Source organism: Channa argus, chromosome 13, assembly GCF_033026475.1.
Source record: "Channa argus isolate prfri chromosome 13, Channa argus male v1.0, whole genome shotgun sequence".
In the NCBI taxonomy this organism is placed as follows: Eukaryota; Metazoa; Chordata; class Actinopteri; order Anabantiformes; family Channidae; genus Channa; species Channa argus.
Genome location: NC_090209.1, coordinates 19,684,694 through 19,706,657, shown reverse-complemented (window position 1 = coordinate 19,706,657; position 21,964 = coordinate 19,684,694). Strand labels below are relative to the sequence as shown.

General features: G+C 37.9%; 1 protein-coding gene across 5 annotated transcripts in view; it reads right to left on the bottom strand.

Moving 5' to 3' along the window:
- Positions 1–21,888, bottom strand: part of cfap74 (cilia and flagella associated protein 74) — a 46,751-nt gene extending 24,863 nt beyond the window's left edge. For 3 of the 5 annotated variants that reach the window (XM_067527902.1, XM_067527904.1, XM_067527905.1), the window contains exons 1-20: positions 20,036–21,888; positions 19,742–19,897; positions 19,231–19,370; positions 18,977–19,058; positions 18,635–18,787; positions 17,790–17,888; positions 17,546–17,650; positions 16,906–17,079; positions 16,262–16,372; positions 15,534–15,636; positions 14,632–14,789; positions 14,255–14,468; positions 14,004–14,159; positions 10,438–10,596; positions 10,092–10,210; positions 3,913–3,979; positions 3,455–3,544; positions 2,878–3,063; positions 2,550–2,673; positions 1,369–1,451 (exon numbers count right to left, since the gene is read on the bottom strand). In XM_067527902.1, the coding sequence (XP_067384003.1) occupies positions 1,369–1,451; positions 2,550–2,673; positions 2,878–3,063; positions 3,455–3,544; positions 3,913–3,979; positions 10,092–10,210; positions 10,438–10,596; positions 14,004–14,159; positions 14,255–14,468; positions 14,632–14,789; positions 15,534–15,636; positions 16,262–16,372; positions 16,906–17,079; positions 17,546–17,650; positions 17,790–17,888; positions 18,635–18,787; positions 18,977–19,058; positions 19,231–19,324 (2,277 nt within the window). In that variant the 5' untranslated portion in view covers positions 19,325–19,370; positions 19,742–19,897; positions 20,036–21,888. The remainder of the gene's footprint in view (positions 1–1,368; positions 1,452–2,549; positions 2,674–2,877; positions 3,064–3,454; positions 3,545–3,912; positions 3,980–10,091; positions 10,211–10,437; positions 10,597–14,003; positions 14,160–14,254; positions 14,469–14,631; positions 14,790–15,533; positions 15,637–16,261; positions 16,373–16,905; positions 17,080–17,545; positions 17,651–17,789; positions 17,889–18,634; positions 18,788–18,976; positions 19,059–19,230; positions 19,371–19,741; positions 19,898–20,035) is intronic. The other 2 variants (XM_067527903.1, XM_067527906.1) reach the window with 1 other exon arrangement.
- Between the last annotated feature and the right edge of the window lie 76 nt (positions 21,889–21,964).

The window sequence follows — 21,964 nt, the reverse complement described above, 5'->3', positions numbered from 1 at the left end:
TAATTCTACTACAACAGCTGTACACACTTAATTTAAACAATTTCATGGCCTTTTTTTAAATCACAATCCCAGTCAAAATGTCAACTCTTGACTGATTGACATAACATAGTATAGTATAGTTCCATACCACTACTCAAGACATCCTTCAGATTCTCTTCCTAAAAGTATCCAAATCTTTAATTTCCTTTTAAGGCAGCATATATTTGCATTGTGGAGTATAAACAGCCATGATTGTTATCTTAGTAAATTAAACAAAGTCAAACTGCATCATTTGCATCATATTTGAGTTACACTGTAATGTGAAAAGAGATGTGTTGATAATTTATTTTCATGTTTATCACATTTTCTGTGAAATAACGATCTCCAGCTTTAATATTAATCCAATACAACCCAACTTTATTTATAAAGCACTTTAAAAACAACACAGCTGGGTAAAGTGCTGTACGCAGCCATGAAGACAAATAAATACATAAAAGGAATTATAGATATAAGAGACCATGAACCGGGAGCCAATGAAGTGATGACAAGATCGGATTAATGTGCTCTCATTTTTTCATACCAGTTAAAAGCCGGTCAGCCACATTTTGAACTTGCTGTAGCTTAGCAAGTTGACATCTGACTAAGCCCAACACAAAGTGCGTTGCAGTTGTCTAAGCCAGTTGTGAAAAAGCATTGATTGAAATCTCAAAGTGATGTGGAGAAAGAAAAGGTTTCGCTTTGGACATTTGTCTCAAATGAGAAAAGCTGTATTTGACCACTGAACTAATCTGTGCATCAAGTTTGAGATAAATTCATAGACATCCATGCCTTGATTTCTTCAATGCACTGTATGAGTTGTGTTGTATAGTAAGCATTTTCCTTTGACCATAACTCTGAACGTCGTCGGCATAAAAGTGGAATGAGATGCCATGTTTTTGGAGAATTGAACCAAGCGGAAGTGAATACAGAGAGAAAAGAAGAGGGAATGGACCCTTGAGGCACTCCAGAAGTAAGAGGTGCTGTGAAGGACCGTGCAGTTCCAACACGGACACAGAAGCTTCTCTCTGTTAAGTAAGGCCTAAACAACTCTAAAGCGCCACCCTGGAAGTCTACCCGGTTCTCCAAGGGAGACAGGAGCATCTGATGGTCCACTGTATAAAGGGCAGCTGTTAGGTCCATCAGTACCAAAACAACAAAGTGATCAGAGTCTGTGGCTAAAAGAACATCATTAAAAAACCTCAACAGTGCCGATTTAGTACTGTGCCGGGTTTTACTAAACTAAAGGATATTAAACTAGAATGTGTACTACAGTATACTAAAATTGATTTGATCATTACAGGTCAAACCAATAGTGTTTCTGTAAGAAATAAATGAAAATTCAGTACTTACATTCCCCAGACTTATCTCATTGGAGTCTGAGGGGTTTTCCTGTACATATGCGTCTGGACCTGCAGCTGAAGTCTCTGACACTGCTGCAAAAACAAACAAACACACTTACACAGAGCAAAACCTGATTATAGATAATTTTTTCTGTTGAGTGGTTGATACCATGTGACCATAAATTGGTCACATGGTATCACCAAGAGGCAGAAACTCACAGTCACCATCATCAGTATACTTCTTACTGGTATTGTTAGCATGCACTTATAGTAAATAGTTTGTAGATATGACAGAAGGATAAGAATCAGTAACTTGGCAGTTTGGCTCTGAAAAATTTAGGATTTGATGTGGACATGGTTCAAAAGACAAATGTTGTACAAGATGCTGTTAGTTTCATTCCACATAGAACAGTCTGAAAATTTGGCACACATCAGACACCTTCACTCAAAATGACAGAGAGGTATTTCAACACAGATTTTTCAAAGCAAGCAGAGCAGAGGCAAAAGCCTGAACAGCTTATCAAGACATCAGTGGAGGAAAATGCTGAGTGCAGCGACGAAGAACATAAACGAGAATAAGCCAGCTGTGAGAGCAAGGTGAACCCTCCACTTCCTATGTGTGTGTTCTTTTGCTTTTGTTCTTAAAAGAACCAAAGGTCCTAACAGGAATAGAATAATGAGGAAAATCAACAACAATGAGATTTTTTTGTCAATCATCACTGCCTGTATTTCTGTTTTAGGAAACAGTATGACTTATAAATTATGTCTTAGCATAATAACTTTTGGTAATTAGCACTAAACACACAGTGAAGATGAAGCTGATTTAAATATTCATAAAAATATGTTCTTCAGTATAATAATGTTGCCCATTAACATTCGGAATAAAACACTGCCAAAGACTATAACAAGTATTCCTCCTAAATGTATGGGCCAAAGTAGGGTGCAACGATGCAGCCCCAGGCCCTCTTGCTTTAACTGTGCCAATCCTCCATGAACATGCTGCAAGTAGGTACAGTATACAAGAGTGTACTAAAGTAGGAACAGTGCAAGACACAGAACCTCATATGGCAGCATCAGAGTCAGATGGTTTGAGTCTTAAAGGCGCATTTACAAATAGATATGTTTTACGTCTGTAAAGAACTTTAGTCCTGCATTAAAAGTGATTACTGTGCACCTTTGTCATAGCTTTACCTCGATGGTCATGCTGCAGTTCCGCAGAATGCTCCTGACTCTTTTGCTCTGGTTGAAGTTCTACAGCATCTATGGATGCAGAGCTCTTCTGGTTGTCAGATACTGTGTTTTGACTGCTTGTCTCCTGTTAGCCAATAACATGTGACATGAGTCAGATTTTTTTTTTTTAATTCTTAATTTATGACTTGGTAATGTGAATTGACTAGTCTCTGGTCATACCGTGTACTGTACAGACTCAAACATAGTTACATTTTAATTTGCAACTGTAATTGCCTTAACAGGCCATTAAAGAAACAGCTCCTGTTGAGGTTCAGCTTGACAGTCTAACCTGTGATGCATTGGCAATGATCTTGGGTGGCATCTGGAGATCGCTAGTTTCTGGACTGAGAGATGGGGAGGTGACCAGGCTGAAGAGGGTGCCCAGTGCACCCTTGTTGGTCAAAGTGATAGTTCGTGAAATTGTCTGGCCCACAACATGTGAACCAAAGTCAATAAACTGGCTGTCAACCTCCAGCTAGAGGAAGGATACAGTAATTAGAATCAGCAATAAGAACTGCCAGCTTGAGTTTTACATAAATTAATGCATATGTGACTTGATTAAAAAAGATACAAAATAAAATCTGACTTATATTTGGATAAATATACAGTCTTTGTTGTTCTTGTGTGGTACATACAAATGTTTCCAATAACCATTGTTTCAATTATGTTAAAGTTGTTACTACTACATTGTTAGCAACCTAAAGCTCCATGTGTGCAAACAATCAGTAACTTGCATATAGCAGGAGAAAGATTCATAGGGAACAAACTGAGAAAATGGCAACGCATAAAAACTATGTTGTATAGTAATAATTTATAATGTGATGTAATTTTCTCTAGGTTGACTACAGCACATTAGGTCTACTCACATCACATTTCTTTATGGTGCATCTGACAGGCACAGAGAAGGGACCCTCTGCTGACACAAATTGGACCTCTCCTTCCAGGTCCTCATTGATCTGCACAAATCAGAATTTGCTTCATAACAGCATTGGCTAACAGACATTTAACTCATCAAGGTTCTATGCTAGATTGAATGGCAGCAATTTGGTTAAAAAAAAAAAAAACAGTGGTATGAAAGTGGAAAAAGTTACGGTTTATGAATTAGGAAGGGGTTTGATTATCATTGTGTACCTTATTCACTAAATTATATTCTTTTATCTAGTTTGTTCTAATTTTAGAAAATGTTAATATGCAGAAGCAAATGTCACATTCTTTGTGTGAACACAACCTGTCAATGAAAGATTTTAACTGACTTGAGCCCGTGTGTTGGATATTATTTAAGGCATGTAGTTGTAGGTATAACAGGAGCTGTGAAGCAACCAACCTTAGGCTGGAAAACTGTTTGCAGGTCACAGGACATCCCAACAGATAAACAACCAGGAGGCTCGAAGCTGAAACAAAATCACAATGATTTGTGAACAAGACACTGGGTATTAAAGTAGACACTGCACAGTTAGGACAAATACAAAAACATTTAATTTAATTGATTGACTAATAATTTTAGTTTATGTGATGATATATCTAGACGTAAACCAAAGACCAGCAGATTGAGATGAAACACTGAACTTTGACGAGTCTCCCGAGAATACATCAGATAGACAGAAGACACAACCAGAGGTTGAAAGGTTGATGCTTAGGCGCAGAAAATAAAGACAAAAGCTGTTGATCTATAGGAAAACAGTGCAGTGTTAAAGAGATTGGCTGGGCACTGCAAACCATACCAGAAAAGTATTTTCATATTTTCAGATAAGAATAGATACATGAGGACTGTGAGTTGTTTCAAAGCGATGTGGATCTCACAGCACGTTACCGCCAACCCAAATGTTGCCCAGAGGAGCTTGATAACTTGCTGCCCTTCCAGAGGCTGAAGAAGAGGCCCAATCAATATAAATATAGCAGGCATTCAGCCAGAGAGCCAGAAAGGATTCTCAAACACCAAGAAACATGCAACTATGAGCATAATTAGGAAGCAGCTCACAAAATGTTACTAGATTTTTAGAACGTTATAAATATATTTATATATATATCACAAGATCATGGAACTATCTTATATTTTCTATCCAAATTACATGCAGGGGGTACATGATGAAAGTTTTAACTTCCGATTTTCTACTGTTTATAATGCAAACTTTCAACCCTATTGTCATGATCTGGCCCTCACATTCACTTCCAGGACTGGAAGTGGACTCTCCCCTTGGTTCCCTGTCAGGTCATTGTCTCGAAGGTTCCACATCTTGATATTCATGCCACAGCCTGGCTTTGAGATTTCCCCGTCTCATGGTTTTTGGACTCCTGACTTATGTTTGTATTGACTTCTGTTATCTGCTTTTGGTCTGAGGTTTGTTTATGTTTTTGTCTTTCTTGGTAGCCCTGTTTTTTCTCATTAGCCAGATTTCACTCGGAAATAACTTGTATTTGATTGTAGCCCAAGTCTGCATTTGCTCTCCGTGTTTTTGGAGTGATTTTTATATTTATTTTAGTTTCATTTGCCCTGGCTCTCTGTTATATATTGTGTTCAGATTTTGGTATTTTTAGTTTCTTGTGTGTTTAGTTTGTGTTGTTACTTTCTGTTATTTGGCCTAGCGTCTGTTTAGATTTGTTATTCATCCCTTGTTTCTTCACAAATGAAATAACTACATTCCCACATCACTCTCACAATTTTGCCTCTTGGGTCTTCATACAAAGTCCTGACACCTATACAGTTACAAGAATTGATATAAGACCACATGCTGCATTCAGTAATGTGTGTGCTTATTTTCTGTCACTTCAACCACATGCTTGAAAGTGAGATAACAAATGCAAGTGTGTGAAAGATGCCAAAAATTCAGAAAATGTTAAAATTAGATGAACCAGAAAGATTATTTGTTTTTTTTTTGGAAAATAGGAAGCAAGTTCAAAATTGGTGACGACATCTTTTAACAGCACAGTGGATCCCTAATTGTTCACATACAACATGAATAAATGTTTTTAGGAGTATGACATGCCCAGGTTGGTGGTGCATAATAAAAACTGCCAGCTTGTCTACTAGGAAAGCCGGCTTTAAACTCAATCACTGACACGGGAAAATTAGGTTTGCTTTAAGCCAGTTGTTCAAACTAGTTGATCCCCTGCAGAAATACTTGGAGCAGGCTGGCTGAAGCACCCCTTCAGGTCACCACTGTGAGCAGGACATGTATGAAAGGATTCCATCTGCTTGCTTCAGTCTGGTGGTAATTATAGATGTCCCATAACACATTAATTTCCTTCTTTTTTTTGATGATATAAGACATGCAAAGAAAAATAGAGCAGCTCACTTGGGATTAAATGCTGAAGGAGGCAGTGTTTGCAAAAGCCTTCTACAGTCCTATATACCTATATAAAGTTATACTAATAAGGTCATACTGCATAGTATATCCTTTGCAGTATACTGCAAGTGATGATGCTTTGCATTTCAGCCGCTCCCCGTAGGATTCTCCTACAGTAAATCAATAACTAATCTCAGTTCATTATTCAGTTCAACGGAGGTAAAACACCCAAACACATAACCACTTGTCAGAACAATCTACATGGTAGCATCAAAACTCTGACAATGTGTGTGAATATTACTTGAATAATCTTGCTGTGGTACTTATTTCACAGAAGTGAAATAATGTCCTAGTTTCATCTGTTGGCTACACTATAATGCACATTTTTGTTAACCATATGAAAGCCATAAATAACACATTTCTGGGATCAGTTATATTTTCTTTGGTCATTGGGGCAGATGCAAAAGTCCATATTAAACCAACCCCCCAAAATAAAACAACACAAAAACACAAACTTCATTCACAAACTGCTGAAAAATATGTTTAAGAAAACTCAACATGGACATATCACAGGACCTATCCATGCTGCACTCATTAAATTATTTCTACCAGATTAATAAAACAACAAGCCGAGTCAAAAAAGCAGCTTTTTTTTCTGATGTTAGTCACTGAAATAAAATTGTCTTTGACAGATTTCAAGCAGTCAGAATATGAAAAGGTGCTTACTAACGTTTGCAGCAAGCTGGCTCCAACTGACATAACCATATTTTTATGACTGTAAAGATACTAAACGCTATAGTATGCTGCTTTTCTTAGACAAGGTGTATAACATCCCTTTATTTTATAAAAACATAACATTTTATTTTTATTTTAATTAATTAACTTGATGTGAAATTTGATTTTGAATTTGCATTGGATGCAAAACAAATCAATCTCATACTGGCATGATTTGGATCAAATTAACAAACTGGAAGTGTGATTGCACCCTCAGATTTTGTTGAGTACCACCACTTTTACTACAGTCTTAGGCTTCTTCACAACTCATTTTATGGAACATACAGACCACAGAGGGGTGTCTTCTTCTCAGCCAGTCTTTTGCAATGCATTTTAGGAAGTGACACTAATTGCAAAAACATAACCTATACACAATGGCTTTATACCAAGTCTGGCAAGCCTGAGCTGTTGTGTTTTTGTCCCAGTAGTGAAAAGATACAGCAGAGCCCATGCTGGCATAAATGCACCTACGCTGGGCGGGGGGTGTTGGGGGATGAGAAGCAATTTTTAGAAATTCAGGGGGCGTACAGGGAACCATGGGCTCGTGTGAAAAAGCCCAGTGTTTTCCTGGTTCAAGTTTTTCTCTCTGAGCTTGTAGCCGTGAGCCATAAAGGTTTTGCATTTGTCACAACTGATCAAGATTGTAGGTTTTAATGTGTGAATAACCAGCAGGTTTTACACACAACAGACAGGTTGTATTCAGAGGGCATGTTTCTTCTACGGTGGCAGAAACCGGTGAATGTGTGAGCATATGTAAACACAATTCAGTTTTTAAATGATATTTACTCATTCCAAAACATATTATTCCTATACTATTGTATTTTGCCAATGATTTTAAAAAATTGCAATCTAATTGTTGATAGAAGATAAATAGGATCATATGGTTGGTAAACACGACACTGTATAGACACACCCCAAGCTTTAATAATAGGCTGTATGATGGACCAAATGTATTGAGAGAAACCAAGACTAACTAATTTATTTATAGTAGAGAAGTAACAATAGGTAGCAGCTATTATTATTCATTTGATACCTTATCCTGTTTTAAAAAGTAAAACATGTATACTTACAAAGGGGCCTTGTTGATATGAAAAGAATATTTTCACGACAATCTTTTTAAATAACAGAAGTACACTCTTCCAATGCGGAAGATTAGCCTTTCATCATGCTTGTTGTATTGTAGGCTTATGTAAGATGCCCATGTTACAGCATCCATCCATCCCTCTGTTATTTGCAACCACTTATCCTGTTCAGGGTCGTGAAGGGGCTGGAGCCTGCAGCTGTCATCGGGCAAGAAGCAGGGTGCACCCTAGACAGGTTTCCAATCCATCTCATGGCCAACACAGAGAGAGACATACACAAACAGACAACCATTCACGCTGCCCACAGCCCTATGTAGCTATAAATAAAATATGTACATACATCTGAGGAGAGACTGGCTGGACTAAAAATTTAAGAGACTTAAAGGGAGATCCAATAAAAGGAGTAGGTATTATGTACAGTATTCTGTGTGTACATTTATCTTTTTGGTACAGTAACAAAGTATTTGTTTGCTACATGTGAGTTGAGAAGAGATGACTCGAAAGTGATATATTTAGACAAGTGGGCCAGCACGAAGGCTCCAGAACAGCAGCAGTAGTTTCCAACTGACCCTGCTATAGCCTGGGAGACTCTTCACTTAATCGGGGAAAAGAATAGATGAAGTAACCACATGAAATCATGGGGGACCAGGGAAAGTGATACACAGTGAGTGACCTGGAGAACAATGCATCTCTGCCCGGCCTGTGGGCTGCTGGCAGGCTGAGAGAGAGGAGATAGTAGAGACTGACTCACTGAGCGCAGTCTCATAAGAGGAGCTGTGAGCATGGTGATCTAAGCTGGCGTCCATAGATATGTGGGAGGACAGGCTTTGCTTTCACATCCACTTCATCTTTTAAAATGACAAGAAGTGGTAGCGTTAAATTCCTGAGTGGTGATATACTGTATGATGCCGATGTTTTCATGTGATAATTGAATCGGTTTAACCTATAGTGGGTTCTTACTTTAGCAGTTTTAACATTTTTGGCTACAAAGACCTTTAGCTCTAATATTGTGATGCTTTGAACATAAACTTTTATTGATTAGATTCTAGATTTCCTTCTAGATTACCAACATTGCCACCAAAAGTCAACAGTGCTTAATTTTGTATCTTTAGTTGGATATGTCTTTTATCTCTAAATGTTCCTAAAATGAGATTCACTTTAGGCTGTTTGGCTGCCTGAATGCTATACTGCACATTTGCCCCCACAGAGATACACAATGGATTTTTTTTAATCTTGAGAATGTAAATTTAGGATATGAAGGATCAACCTCTGTATGGCATTTGAAATTATGGAGCACTAACTGCCACAAGGATAGAAAGATTGACATTTAAGAGGGACTGTTGAACAATTTGGCTTGTCATTGTGTTTCCAGTAGGAAAACATTCTGTCGGCTGCAATATTTTGCATCTCGCAGTTTTGACCATTGACCAAGATCACCTTAACCAGTTTTGTTACTTCTGATATTGAAATAGCCAAATAGGCATTGCTTTCATGTTAGGGTACGGTTGATATCGTACCCATTTACATGCCATTTCATCATCAGAACTAACAAAAACAGTCAAGGAGTGTATAAAGAGGTAATGAAAATAATGAAAATTAAATCAGTGCAAAAGTTTGCATTCCACTTTCAAAATAATAATAATTAAAATGTAATCAATTATCTGATGAAGGAACATTCAATATTATGTTGATGAAAACAATCCTCTGTTTAGACTCAGTCATTTACAAGTATAGGGAATGCAAACCTCTGCACCCAACTGTACAGTGGAAAGTAAACTGTCAGACAAGCCTGTAGACGTGACATTGGTCCATTTATTTCTCACGAATCTGATACAATCTAAAACAGAAAGCTTATGTTTGTTGGCAAACTGGGCGTCTGTAGTGAAGATCCCAAAGCAAACTGCTTTTGGGAAATGCTTTGGTGTCATAATTTTCCCGTTAGCACAGCTTTACTATTTGTTCTATAGTAGGTCCAGGTCATTAGACTGGATACAGTGAAAACTGCGCACGGCAATCAAAAAGTACCCTATTTATCTTTTTCACTCTGGCTATTAAAAGCTACTCTGTTTCATAGCTGGGGATCCAAGCATTAATATTCTTTGCTTTAATAGAGTATGGCATTGGTATGTATACTGTATATTTGTAATTCTTGATATTTGACATCTTCCTCAAGTGTGACAACTTAATATTGTGTTTGATGTAATATTTTGTTTCCAAGGTTAATAATAAATATTTCCTGGTCAAATGTAGGGTCCATGCTGTACAGTATTTGCTGCTGAGTCCACATGCATTAAACCAAGGTAACTACTGGAATTTATTGTTTGACATAATGTTGACATACTCTGACAAAGTAAAAGTCTTACTTGATTGAAATAAAATCCTTTAGCTGACCAGAGACCCTGACAAACTTGCAATGGTTAGTCTTGTAGCTCATGTTAGTCAGGATGATTTTCTTCTTATAAACTTTTCCGACTTCAAAGTCCTAAAACAGACCATTTAAACTGTTAAATTATGTTTGCATTCGTTTGGTATTGAAGTACATCAACAAAATAAATAAATAAAACAAATACTGTAAAAGTTACAATTGAATGGTAAATATGCAGATTACATATACGTTCATTAGCATTCGCACTGCTGAAAGGCATTAAATAATAATGAAGTCAGTAGTGATGTTTTTCACAAAAACAAAAACAACGCTTAATGCGGTACCTTAAAGACGATGACATCCGGTTTACTGATGAATGGAGGCCCTTTCAACTCTTTTCCATGAATTTTTTTAGCAGACCCATCAAGCTTTCTAGTAGGTATAGCAGGTTCTTTTTGACTTATGTCTGCTTGTGTTAATGTAGTCTTCCTAACCAGGGGCTTCTGTAACAGTAAATTGAAGAACCAGTGAGGATGACTACAATAAAACAGTAGAAACTGTAACAACATAGGATAAAAACAGAGACAGAGAAGCTTAGTTTACTATGACATAAAATTAGAAATTTCTACAGATTTATCTGTGAGAATACGTATTGCGTTCCAGCTTAATCTTTAATTTCAGAAAGGTTTACGATGTTAAAAAGTCTTAGTCATTGTCTAAAATTAATATCTGATAATATCCCAATCACCAACAGTAATAAGATAACGATTCTTAACTGAGCAAAGCAGGACATTACAGAGAAATAGCAGAGACTTAGCAGAGAAATAACTACAGGAATGCAGAAAAAAGTTTGCGGTAATTTACAAAAAGGAAAGAATATTTTTTAAATGCCATTTAAACTACATGTAAGACCAACAATAACTACTTGCTGATTTTTGCATTATGTGACTGTCACACTCTAACAATAAAAAATATTGGTACTTAACATCAGCTTGTGAAGTTACAAAATACACGGTGTCAAGAAAACAAAATGGCAATGTTTTGCATTTTCCTAGTTTCTGCATGAATTGGTTACGAAATTTGATCCAATCTTCACCAAAGTCACAATTATCAAGAAAAACAATATTTTTAAGCATTGAAATAAAGTAATAATCTTTCATTGCATAAACGTAGTAAGGTGAAAAATGTAACGGCAACATTGTTTTAAAGACGAACCTCCATCGGTAGCACCTGCACAATGTTCACGAGGAGTTTTGGACCTTCTTTCTTACACAACTGCTTCAGTCCTGCAATATTCCTTAGACAAATGTTGTGAAAGGCTCTTGTGAGGTCATTGCACAGCATATTCCACAGGTCATGCCAGTTCAATGTTTTGTGTTTTTGACTTTTGAACAGAAATCTTAATATACTCCAATGAATCCTTCAAGTCTTTAATTCTTTAGCTGGTGTTCTTGTTTTAGCTCATTGAGGATTCTGTGTTGTGCCATTGAATTGATCTTAGATAGTTGCCAACTTCTTAAAAGATTAGCCACAGTACCAAATTGTCTTCAATTACAGACAATGTGTCTAACGATGGACTGATAAATATCTTGACTGATTAAGTCTTTGAGATTACTCTGTAACCCTTTCCACCTACATGCAAATCATCACATACTGATCATAGGCCTTTATAAATCAATGGAATTCTAGTCCTGTCAGCTTATCCCGAGTTCAGGGTTGCAGGGCCACAGCGGATAATTGTCCTGCATTGCACAGCTGGGGATGGGAATGGGCTGTTAGGGATTCAGTGTCTTGCCCAGAGACACTTCGACATCTAGCCGACCGGGGATTTAACCACTGACCCTGTGGTGGCCAGTCGTCCACGGCCACCTGGGTGGATGACTGCCTTACCAACAGAGCTACAGCCACAAGTCAATGGAATTCTAGTAATTCTCACTAATTAGGCTCCAGTTGACATTTAGTGATTTCAGAAGCCTAGTATTAGTTTCACTACTGTCACTTTGTAAGTTGAATGGGTGTGTTCAATAAAGATATGAAAGACTGATACTGTGTTTTTTCGGTTTACAAATGTTGTATTTGTTAATATTTAACTTTGGTAAAGATCACATCACACTTCACGACCAACTTATGCAGACAAGCAGGAAATCACAAATTTATTACTTGCCTGTATGTGATGCTTTTAGCCAGCATCCAATCCAAGTTTTCCAACAATAGTGGTTACTTGTTATTTAAAGAAAATCATTGAATGCATTAACCTTATCGTTGGAAGTTTAAAGCCATTAAAGTGAATACCAAGATTTATTTTTTGGATGGATTCCTTCACAAATTATCTTATTAGTTTTGCAACATACTGTGGTCATCTTACTGCACTAACTACTGGATGGAGACGCAGCCTCAGATGAGGGCATCAGTAATTTGTATGTTATGAGGAGAGTTCACTTCCACTCTGCTTGTTACTTGCTCAGAACTCTAAGCTCCAATGCCATGCTCACTCTAAGGCCTCAAAGGCACCAGCACAATGAGATGTGATGCCTGTCATCCTACATTTTAAATGTGCAGGGACAAAGAGCCAACTTATCCCCATGCTAGAGAGCTAGAAAACTTCCTGCCTCTCTCAACAACTAGCACAGAGCATCTCTTGAGCATGGTACTTTATTCCTAGATTCAAAAAAGTCAGAATTTGTGCCAGTACTGTATTTTGATTCTGGCATGATCAGTATCATGGAGTTTGATTAAATACGCAAAGCTATAATAGATAGTAAAACTGAAGGTCTTACATATATCATGGTTTTGGGAAATATGTGGATTTCTGAGGAAGGTCTAGTTTTTCAGACAATTAGAAAGTAAGTGCTGGGTTGCCTACAGGCCCGCTGTGTGCTGTATGCTAATGTGTTAGCCTTACTCGAGACCCATGTCAGTGTGAAACCTGAGTTGATTTGATACAGCCATATCCTGTATTAATGGTAAGAATATGGTCATTTCATAAATCACTCACTATACTGCAACTAAAAATTACTATCACTGTTATCAGTTGATTCTTTTTCAACTAGACACGTAATACTTAAGTCAATAAAAATGTTGTAATGTTCCGATTTTTTCCTAACATAATTAAAAAATACTGATACAATACAAAAGCAGCACATTTTTGAAATTTAGGACCTTGAACTATTGAATGTTTGGTATTTTGACTTTACATTATGTAAAACTCACTGTGAAATAGTCATCATAAAATCTAATTGTTTTAGCAGTATCCACTTATTTTTGTAATGGGGGGGCGATCAACCTTTTTTTTTTTTTAAATCTAAATACTTGAAAAACAGAAAAGCTCCTATTTCACCCAGTCACTCAGGTCTAACTCCCACATCACTGTGGCCTGACCTGGGTTTTTAACTGGCCTCTGGGATACGTGGAGTCTCTGTCATTTCTTTCACCTGCCAGTAAGAATGTAAAGGCTCACGGTGTAACACCTCCAAATCTCAGTCACCCTCTATGCAAATATCCCCACCAACTAGTACAATTCTCTTTTGGAACATGAACACAATTCTTCCCTGGCATTCCATCTGCATACACTGACGGTTTTGTTCATTGGACCACACTAGAAGGCTGGACTAGTACAGCTACTAGGAACTGAAACTGAGTATTTCAGTTTAAATAATATATTATGCAATGATAAACTACGTACTTCAGCCAGCCCGAATAAATCTGTAAACAAAAATCAGTTGAATCAGCAACAATTTTCAATGAATGAATAGCTTTCAGTGGAGTTCTTTATACAGCAAGCTTTGTTTGCAGGTGTGGACATCCATAGAAAGCACATCCATAGAAAAATGATGTGCCTGCTGTGAATGGGACATGATTTATGAGTATTTAATTTTAGCTTGCGGTTGGCAGTGACTTTTTTGTACTGCACCTTGTAGTTCTGCTCCCACAGCCCACAAAACTCAGGCTCAACTAGGCTGTCATCAGGGCTCTTGTAGTCCCCTTCCTGGAGCATGGTTTCTTCCAGGTCCTCTGTGTCAGAGGAAGCTGTCGAAGAGCTGCTGATGTCACTGAACTCTCTTAACTGCTGGACAAAGCCACACACATGAGTCATAATTGTTTATATCTCTTCACATAGATTTCACAGCTGCCATCTGAAATGAAATGTTATGAACCACTCACAGTCGTGGTCCTTTCCTCTACAGCTGACGAGGGTCTAGAATCCAGGTAGTAACAGAGCTTCTCTCTTGCCCTCTCCAAAGTTAGGAACTTGTTAGTGTTTGAAGGTTTAGGCAGAAGTACTTGGTTCCTATCTTTGCTTTTTCTCAACTGCTCCTCCTGAAGGATTTTTGCCACAATATTCACCCTCTTTAACTTCTGCCTCTCTTCTAATTGCCTGAGAAGGACAAATCAACAGCACTGCATTATACTGAAATGGGGTCATGTATTCCACAGCACACCCACCCACTGCTGCCTAGAGTGGGAGTGGAGGACATGCACATGGGATATAAAACGAATGGATAGGAGGAAAGGATGTAAGAGGAGAGGAAAGGACATACGCCTGTTGTTGTTTTATCCTCTCTAGTTGCTTCTGTTGGTACATATACTTGATACTGTTGAGGCCTTGGGCCTGCAGGGATTCTCTCAGTTGTCTCTGTTGCTGTTCCTTCTTCTGGGTGTTTGCTTTGGCCCTGCTTTGTTGGACCCGTAAGCTCTCCTAAAGAAATAATTAATGAATTTATATTTGACCACATGCAGCCTTGTGTAATAAATGTATTATGTGAACTAGGGGAAAAGCAATATAATGCATGTGATTTCTGCTTCATGTCTGTCCTATGTTGAAGCAGAATTTTAAATGATTTTAATTACTAAAAAGATTCTACTGGAATCTTTAGTAGAAGTCTATGTTTGTATGCAATTACGTATAATGTATGATACAGTTACACAGTGTAGTAAATTCTTTACAATTTTATAAACTAACTATTTACATAATTTATACCCATACATTAGGAATTTGTGCTCTTACTGTATATACTGCTAGAGCACAAACATTATTAGTGTAACGGTGGGGTCACTAAGGTCCTGGTATTCTATTCAGTTGGGGGCTGGGAGGTTTCCATTGTCAGTGCTCCTACTAGCAGTAGCACTGTACACTCACAATGTACTTTAAAGTACATTATGTTCTATTTCCACTAGAGTGTAACCAGGTATAATCAGACAAATAATACATTTATAGTCTTGTTCATTAATGCTTTAAAATGTGAGAAAATAAAATTCAAAAAGTTTTATCCTTATGCTTATAAAGCTCTATGAATATATAATGGATCTCTATGTGAGTGCCACAAAAAAGTATATTCACTACTATCTATAGGGTCATAAATAGTAGTATATAATGTGTCTTCTCGCTATTAAATCAGCAACCAATATGCCATAGTATCGATATGGGAAGTGCTCTGCTTACTTGTGTGGCTGCTATGTTAGATTTCAGTGACTTGACAGCCTGTATCTTCTTTTCTAGTAACTCTCTGTTCTTCTGCTCTTTCTCAGCCTCTTGCTGTTGCATCCTGAATAAAATAGGGACATTAACAAAGTACAAAAATGCACAGATACAGTACAGAATGAAAAACAAATAACTGAATATTGCTTGTAAATTCAGGAGGTGAGCAACACCATGGTTACTTATCATATCAGAAATGTTTTATTCTCCATAAGCATAAACTTCACAGCAAGTATATTCTTTTTTCATTCTTTAAAGTGATACATAGTGACACTAATAGAAAACAGTGTTCAGTTTTGGGATAGATAGATCAGGATTGGGATATTCATAAAAATATATATAGATTTCTACTTAAGTGAAGGCAAACACATTGGAAATCATGGCAACAACATAAGTTTTAACATTCTTTTGGCAAGAAAGTTTAACCCTTTTGGATTACTTTTATGTAGAGAATACCAACTTAACTTGAATCAGTGTTTTAGGTACAGCTCAGAACTGCTATTCATTTTCATTTAAGCATTTCTATACGATTCTAAGCTCCTTCCAGCATCTATCTGTCCTGTTGTTTACATATTTTACCTGTATGATTGAAAGATCAACAGGATATGTTAACTCTTGTATGGGCCAACTGAGATTCTTCATATTCTAATCATACCCTGAGCCCTGTTTTTATAGGCTTAAAAACGCATTACCTTTTGATGGTCTCTTTCAAGTACTTGACAGCTATCTTGCGGTTCGCTCGGCCCTCTGCAATCTTCCTCTGATAATTAGTCTCCTCTTTTTTTATCATGGCTGCTTGTTTACTATCAGAACACAATCACAGACAATTGCAGTTAGGCAAAAGATTGCATCCCTTTATTCGAAATGGCAAAAAGAGTAAAACCATTTTTTTCCCATCAACATAATATTTGATGCACACTGAGGTAGTACAGATGTTCCGTCATTAGAAATTAAAGTTAATTTTAATTTATCAAGGGGGATGTAAACCATTGCACTGCATCCCCTTTGTCAAATTAATCAAAAATTTTACTTAAAAAAAAAAGATAATTTTTCATGTAAGAGCATCAGTACTTGCTGAATGCGCATCAATTATTAATCTGATATGTGTTATTATGTTTGTTTTGATGCACACTTTTGCACCAAAATGTATAAACATATCAGCTTTTTCATGACTATACACAGTTCATATACACACATCATTTCCTATAAAAATGTATTGCACTTCACATAAAAAAAAGAAAGTTAGTGGCATTTAACTTAATTAGCAGTTGTATTTTTTACTAATCTTTTTATATACTAATATAAATTTTTAAAATATAATACATCATTTTCCTACTCCTTGAGGTGCTGCATCTTGAGCTGTACTTTGTAGTTGGCTTTCCTTTCTTGCTGCAATCTCATCGATGCCTTCTGGACCTTAAGAATTCGGTAGTCCCTCTCCTCCTCCTCCACCTCCTGCCGGAGCGAGGAGAACCTACTAATATCCACCTCCACCTCACTCAGCTCCAATCTGAGGAGCCAAGACAAAGATGGATGTAAACAAAACAATAGATAGCTAAAGACGCTGAGTGATAGTTTTTAGAAGTTTTTGATAGTCAAATATAAAAAGGTGACCTTTATTACAAACTAAACTGTTATGCTATTTAAGTATGGTTTTAATTACCCAAAACCTTAAGGGTTAAAAATGAAACAATGGACAAGTAGCAGACAACTCAGACACTAGCATGCATTAATAGACATCTAACATCAAACAAACTGAACTGCAAATGAGATTGCATTGCATTGTGCCAAAAGATGAGCAAGGCTCAGCTTCTTTTACAGACAACCCTACATTTTATATCCCAGAGCCCTCTCTGTTTGCTGTGTCCCAATACCAATCCTGGGGTTCCCTTGAAACAAAGAGGGTCTTTTCAAAATAGGATAATTCCCTGTTAAAAAAAGACCTTATTGCTAAACTATTTTTCTCCTGGACTCACTCTTGTTGGTTCAGTTCAATGTTGAAGTGGCCTTCCAGCTCCTCTTCACTCTGTAGCTTTTGACACATTTGCCTATGCTGGGCTCGTAAACGAAAAACTGCAACTCTGCAGACAAAAAACAAAAAACAAAACAAAAACCCCCAAAAAGCAACCACTTTAAAGCACAGGCACGAAACGACAGAAACAAATCATATTTATGCGAATTATTGACCAGTCACCCATGTTTGTGATTATTTTAACACACCTGTTGTCTGCTGCTTTCTCTCGCTCTATCTCTCGCTCCAAGTTTTCCCTTTGTTCCATTAAACTTTCAATATTCTGGTGACACTGTTTCAGGCCCTCTCTAAAAAAAAGAAACAAGTTAGAATGTTGACATAAAGAAACACACCAAAAATTGCTCTCCATCAGAAAAGACAATTGCAAGGCAGTTGAGGTGCAACCTGTTCTAAAGCATCAAGGTAATGGATAACTTTGTGGCAGCTGCAACAACAGCAAAATTGGTTTGTCATCTAAAAAGGCAATGTAATAAGGATGCAGAAAAGCGCTGAATGGCCCAATGTTCTTTTAGCAGCCTAATGATGTGCAACACAACAAACTGGGGGAAATAGGCACATGGTACAATAAGAGCTGCAGATTGGTTAACAGCGAGGTCTGCTTTTAACCAAACTCATGTTTGATAAGAGCACAGTGCAACTCCACACTGCCCCGTGATGTTTTGTGCTGAGAGGAAAATGACAGTCATTTTTGCTGGGGACTGAATCACAGTTCATTGGGTGCTTAATGGCTCGAAGTGTAGACAAATAAAAAGAGGGAAGAAAGTAGGGGGCATAACAGAAAAGGTTCTCCCTTCAACTGAAATGATTTCGTGCAAATTGCTGTATCAATCGGGACAAAAACAATTGGCCCTGTTTGACCAGGGAAAGAGTAGAAGTGGAAAAAACACTGGAAAAAGAAACTGAAACGACTGTCACACCCAAAAAACGAATCCATGCCCACGTTTCAGCAGAGTCTAGAAAGGGACAGGGATTTCTATCCAGCTTAAAGTTCTACTGTGAGTGTGGAGATGTCTGTTGGTTGCCATGTCCAAACCTGGCTTTCAGCACGTCATGCTCCTTCTGTCGGTGAAAACAGTCCAGCTGGTCCAGGTTTCGTCTCAGCTTGAACATCCGTGCTGTCTCTGCATAACTCCTCTTTTTTCCATAGTCAGCTGCAACTGCAAAGTCACCATCACCATCGGCCTCCCTTGGCACAGATGCACAATGACATTGGTAAAGGGTTGCAATATCAATGTAAACTCTCACTATATATTCTGAACATACATTAAATCATACTGCTAATATGCCCAGAAGTGTTTCACGGATTAATACATAAATGTTTGTATTTTATAGTTTAAAAGGGATGAGACACACACACACAAACACAAATACACACTCTTTCAATTCTTCTAACCACTCCAAATCAGATGAGATGGCGGGTTCCTCTTCACTAACGAGCTCCAGGTCTAGACTTTCATCTGGATCATATAACATTAACAGAGGACATCTCTTAAAAGTTATATTAAATAGACAGTTATATGCAATGCTGTACTGTATTTGTTTCATTAATACTGAGTGGAAAGTAGATCTGGGTGACAGAAACATCACATATACTTTGAAAACAGAGCAGCAACAGGAGCCGTCACTCACCTTCATAGTCCTCGTCAGTGTCCTGGTGGACACCTAGAAGTCCATTCGTGGTCGGCACCACGTCAGATGAACTTTCCCTGCCTTCTTCATCCATTTCACCCTATTTATGTATAGTCCGGGTACAGACTGTCGTAAATAAGCTGAGGGGTTTAACGCAGCGTTTGTTAACTGACAATTGGAAGCAACAGTCTTTAACATGACAGACGTCCTGAACGGTAACTTAGCGTTCAGGACGTTAACGCCAACTGCACCGCAGTTGTCATTTAGAAGCTTAAATTTGTGTTGTTTTTTAAAGCATTTTACATCGAATAATTGAATGCGAGGTTAATTCATTTTTTAGTTGTGTGACTTTTTTCAGGAACGTAAGGCAGCATTCGTAATACCTTTTTGTGAAATGTGGCTGTTTCTCGATTAGCCAAGCTTACAAAGCTAGCTAGCGTACACAGGGAGCTATATATGCTACAGTTGGGTTTTTTATGGTTATTTCAACGTAACTTAATAAAGGGATTACCTTTCTGTGCCGGGCTTCCCTTCTCTTAGTATCTTATCAAAATTACTCCTCACATTAAAAGTTCGCTCGCTGTGTTTGGTTAGTGTTTCCAAGGAGACTGGACGCAGTGGGCGTGGTCTTGACGTCCCCCGAGGCGTGTGGCAACTCAACATCCACCTGAAAGTAACTGCTGCTGGTAAAGTATTATCAAAGTACGACAACAGTTCAGCTTCTATCTGGATGATCAATGACGTCAGCCGAAATTACTGAATATAAAGTTATACAGGGAAATATCAGTCAGACCACATTTCTCACCCGCAAAGCTGTTTGATGTTTATGGCAACAGCAATGGAAATGATTTCCTGATGCTGAATGAGGTTGATGTTTGGTTTCTTTCCTTCACACCAAATGATTCTTTTTTGATACTTTGTTGTTGCCTTTCATCAGTGCCGCCTTTCACCATCACTGTTTCAGTACTTCGTGCCGATACTGTCAATCCATACACAGCAGAAAATGTCTCGGCTGGCTCAGAAATAGCTACTGATAAATCTCTAGGTTATGCAAAATCTTTTGTCAAGCATGCAAGATTGTGCAGCCCTATCTGATTTGCACTGGGACATGAAATTCCAGTTGATCAGTGTTGCACTATAGCATAATGGAGTTTTTGCTAAAAAGATTCTCTTTAATATGACATAATAAAGCTTTTATTCAATTCATCATCATGTGGAAAAGGTATTCAGACGAAAGAAGACAAAAGGGTGCTTCACTGAAATCTGTAATAGCAATATTTCATAACATCAGGGGAGACTGAATAAATAAACAGTAGTTACACATGTGGATGTGTGTGCAAGATGCAAGATAGAGGCAGAGCAAAGTCCTGTGAAGGAAACAAAACCATCAGCTGAGAAAAACTAGATCAACAGGAGAAAAATAGAGTAAGCAGAGAGAATTACTAAGAAAATACACGAGGATGAGATGAGTAAACAGACTAAGGAAAACTTTGTGTTTGAGAAACACAGAGAATATAATCTCAGGCAGTGCACTGCAACATGTACTAGAATGAAAGGAGTAGACGGTCGAGTCGGAGGAAGAGACAGTTGTTTGAACTCACAGTCGCCGGCTCCAGGCCTGTTTGTCTTCCCTAGTGCAAGGCAGCAGAAGCCATGACAGTTACAATGCTGCAACTGCACTACTCTTTCTATGAGTACACAAAAAGAGGTTAAATCTGGTGAAAATAAATAAGTAAAAAAAGATCTGAGACTAAGTGACAATAAAAATGAAATAGGTTCAATATTGTGAAAATCCCATTAAACTTAAGAGGGTCCTTTAAAAGGAGGTCGTGTTGTGGGATCTGTTTAAGGCACTGGGTTTACCCTCATGCACAGGAATTTTAGCAGTTCTCTTTGTAAAATGCAGTACCTCTTTATCCACTGTTGCTAGCCATTCCTTGTACATAAGAGGGAAGTAATATCCACTGGTGCTTGTAATAACAACAAAAGCAGCTTACAAGTGGCCTGAGGAACTCGCTCATGGGGTTCACCGTCTTGCCCAATAAAAAACCACTGATGCTGCATTGGATGGGCAACCCACTTAATCTTCTCAGTGACAGACAGCTGTTTGGCACTTTGACTTCTACAGATCACCATTGCGTCCCCATCATATTCTTCACTGTAACTTTTTGTGTCAGCTGTGGTCGTACTGTTATTTAATCTCAACTGGATTTCACCAGAGACTAAATCTTTTCAATGGCCCCTGACATTAAAGTGTTTTACTACTTTTGTACATAGACTCTCGGTGCTAGAATCTGCATCTGCATTAGAACCAAATGATGGACTAATAGACTGGGGCGCAGATTAAACAGAGTATCGGTTTTCTCACATTAGTCTAACCTGGCCAACTCCAACAACTAGAATCCCCATACAGAGACCTGCTGCTGTTATAAAAGCAGAGCTGCTATTCTTTTTATTTCATTATTTTTTAACGAAGGAAGCATCTGGGCCAAGTCAAGGACTGTTGGCTTCCTATTACCTGCTCTGGGCTCTACTCAGTCTCCTTGGTGATCGCTTCTGAAGCATCACTTTATTTGTGAGACAATAATAACACTGGAACTGATTCAAACGTGTAAAACATCATTTAATGAAGCCCTATGTTCATGACATGACTTTCTGCAGCCCCCCGGCTTCCGTGGCCAGATTGACTCTGACGTTTAGAGGCCAAGCAGCGAAAGGAGCGACAGATTAGTGA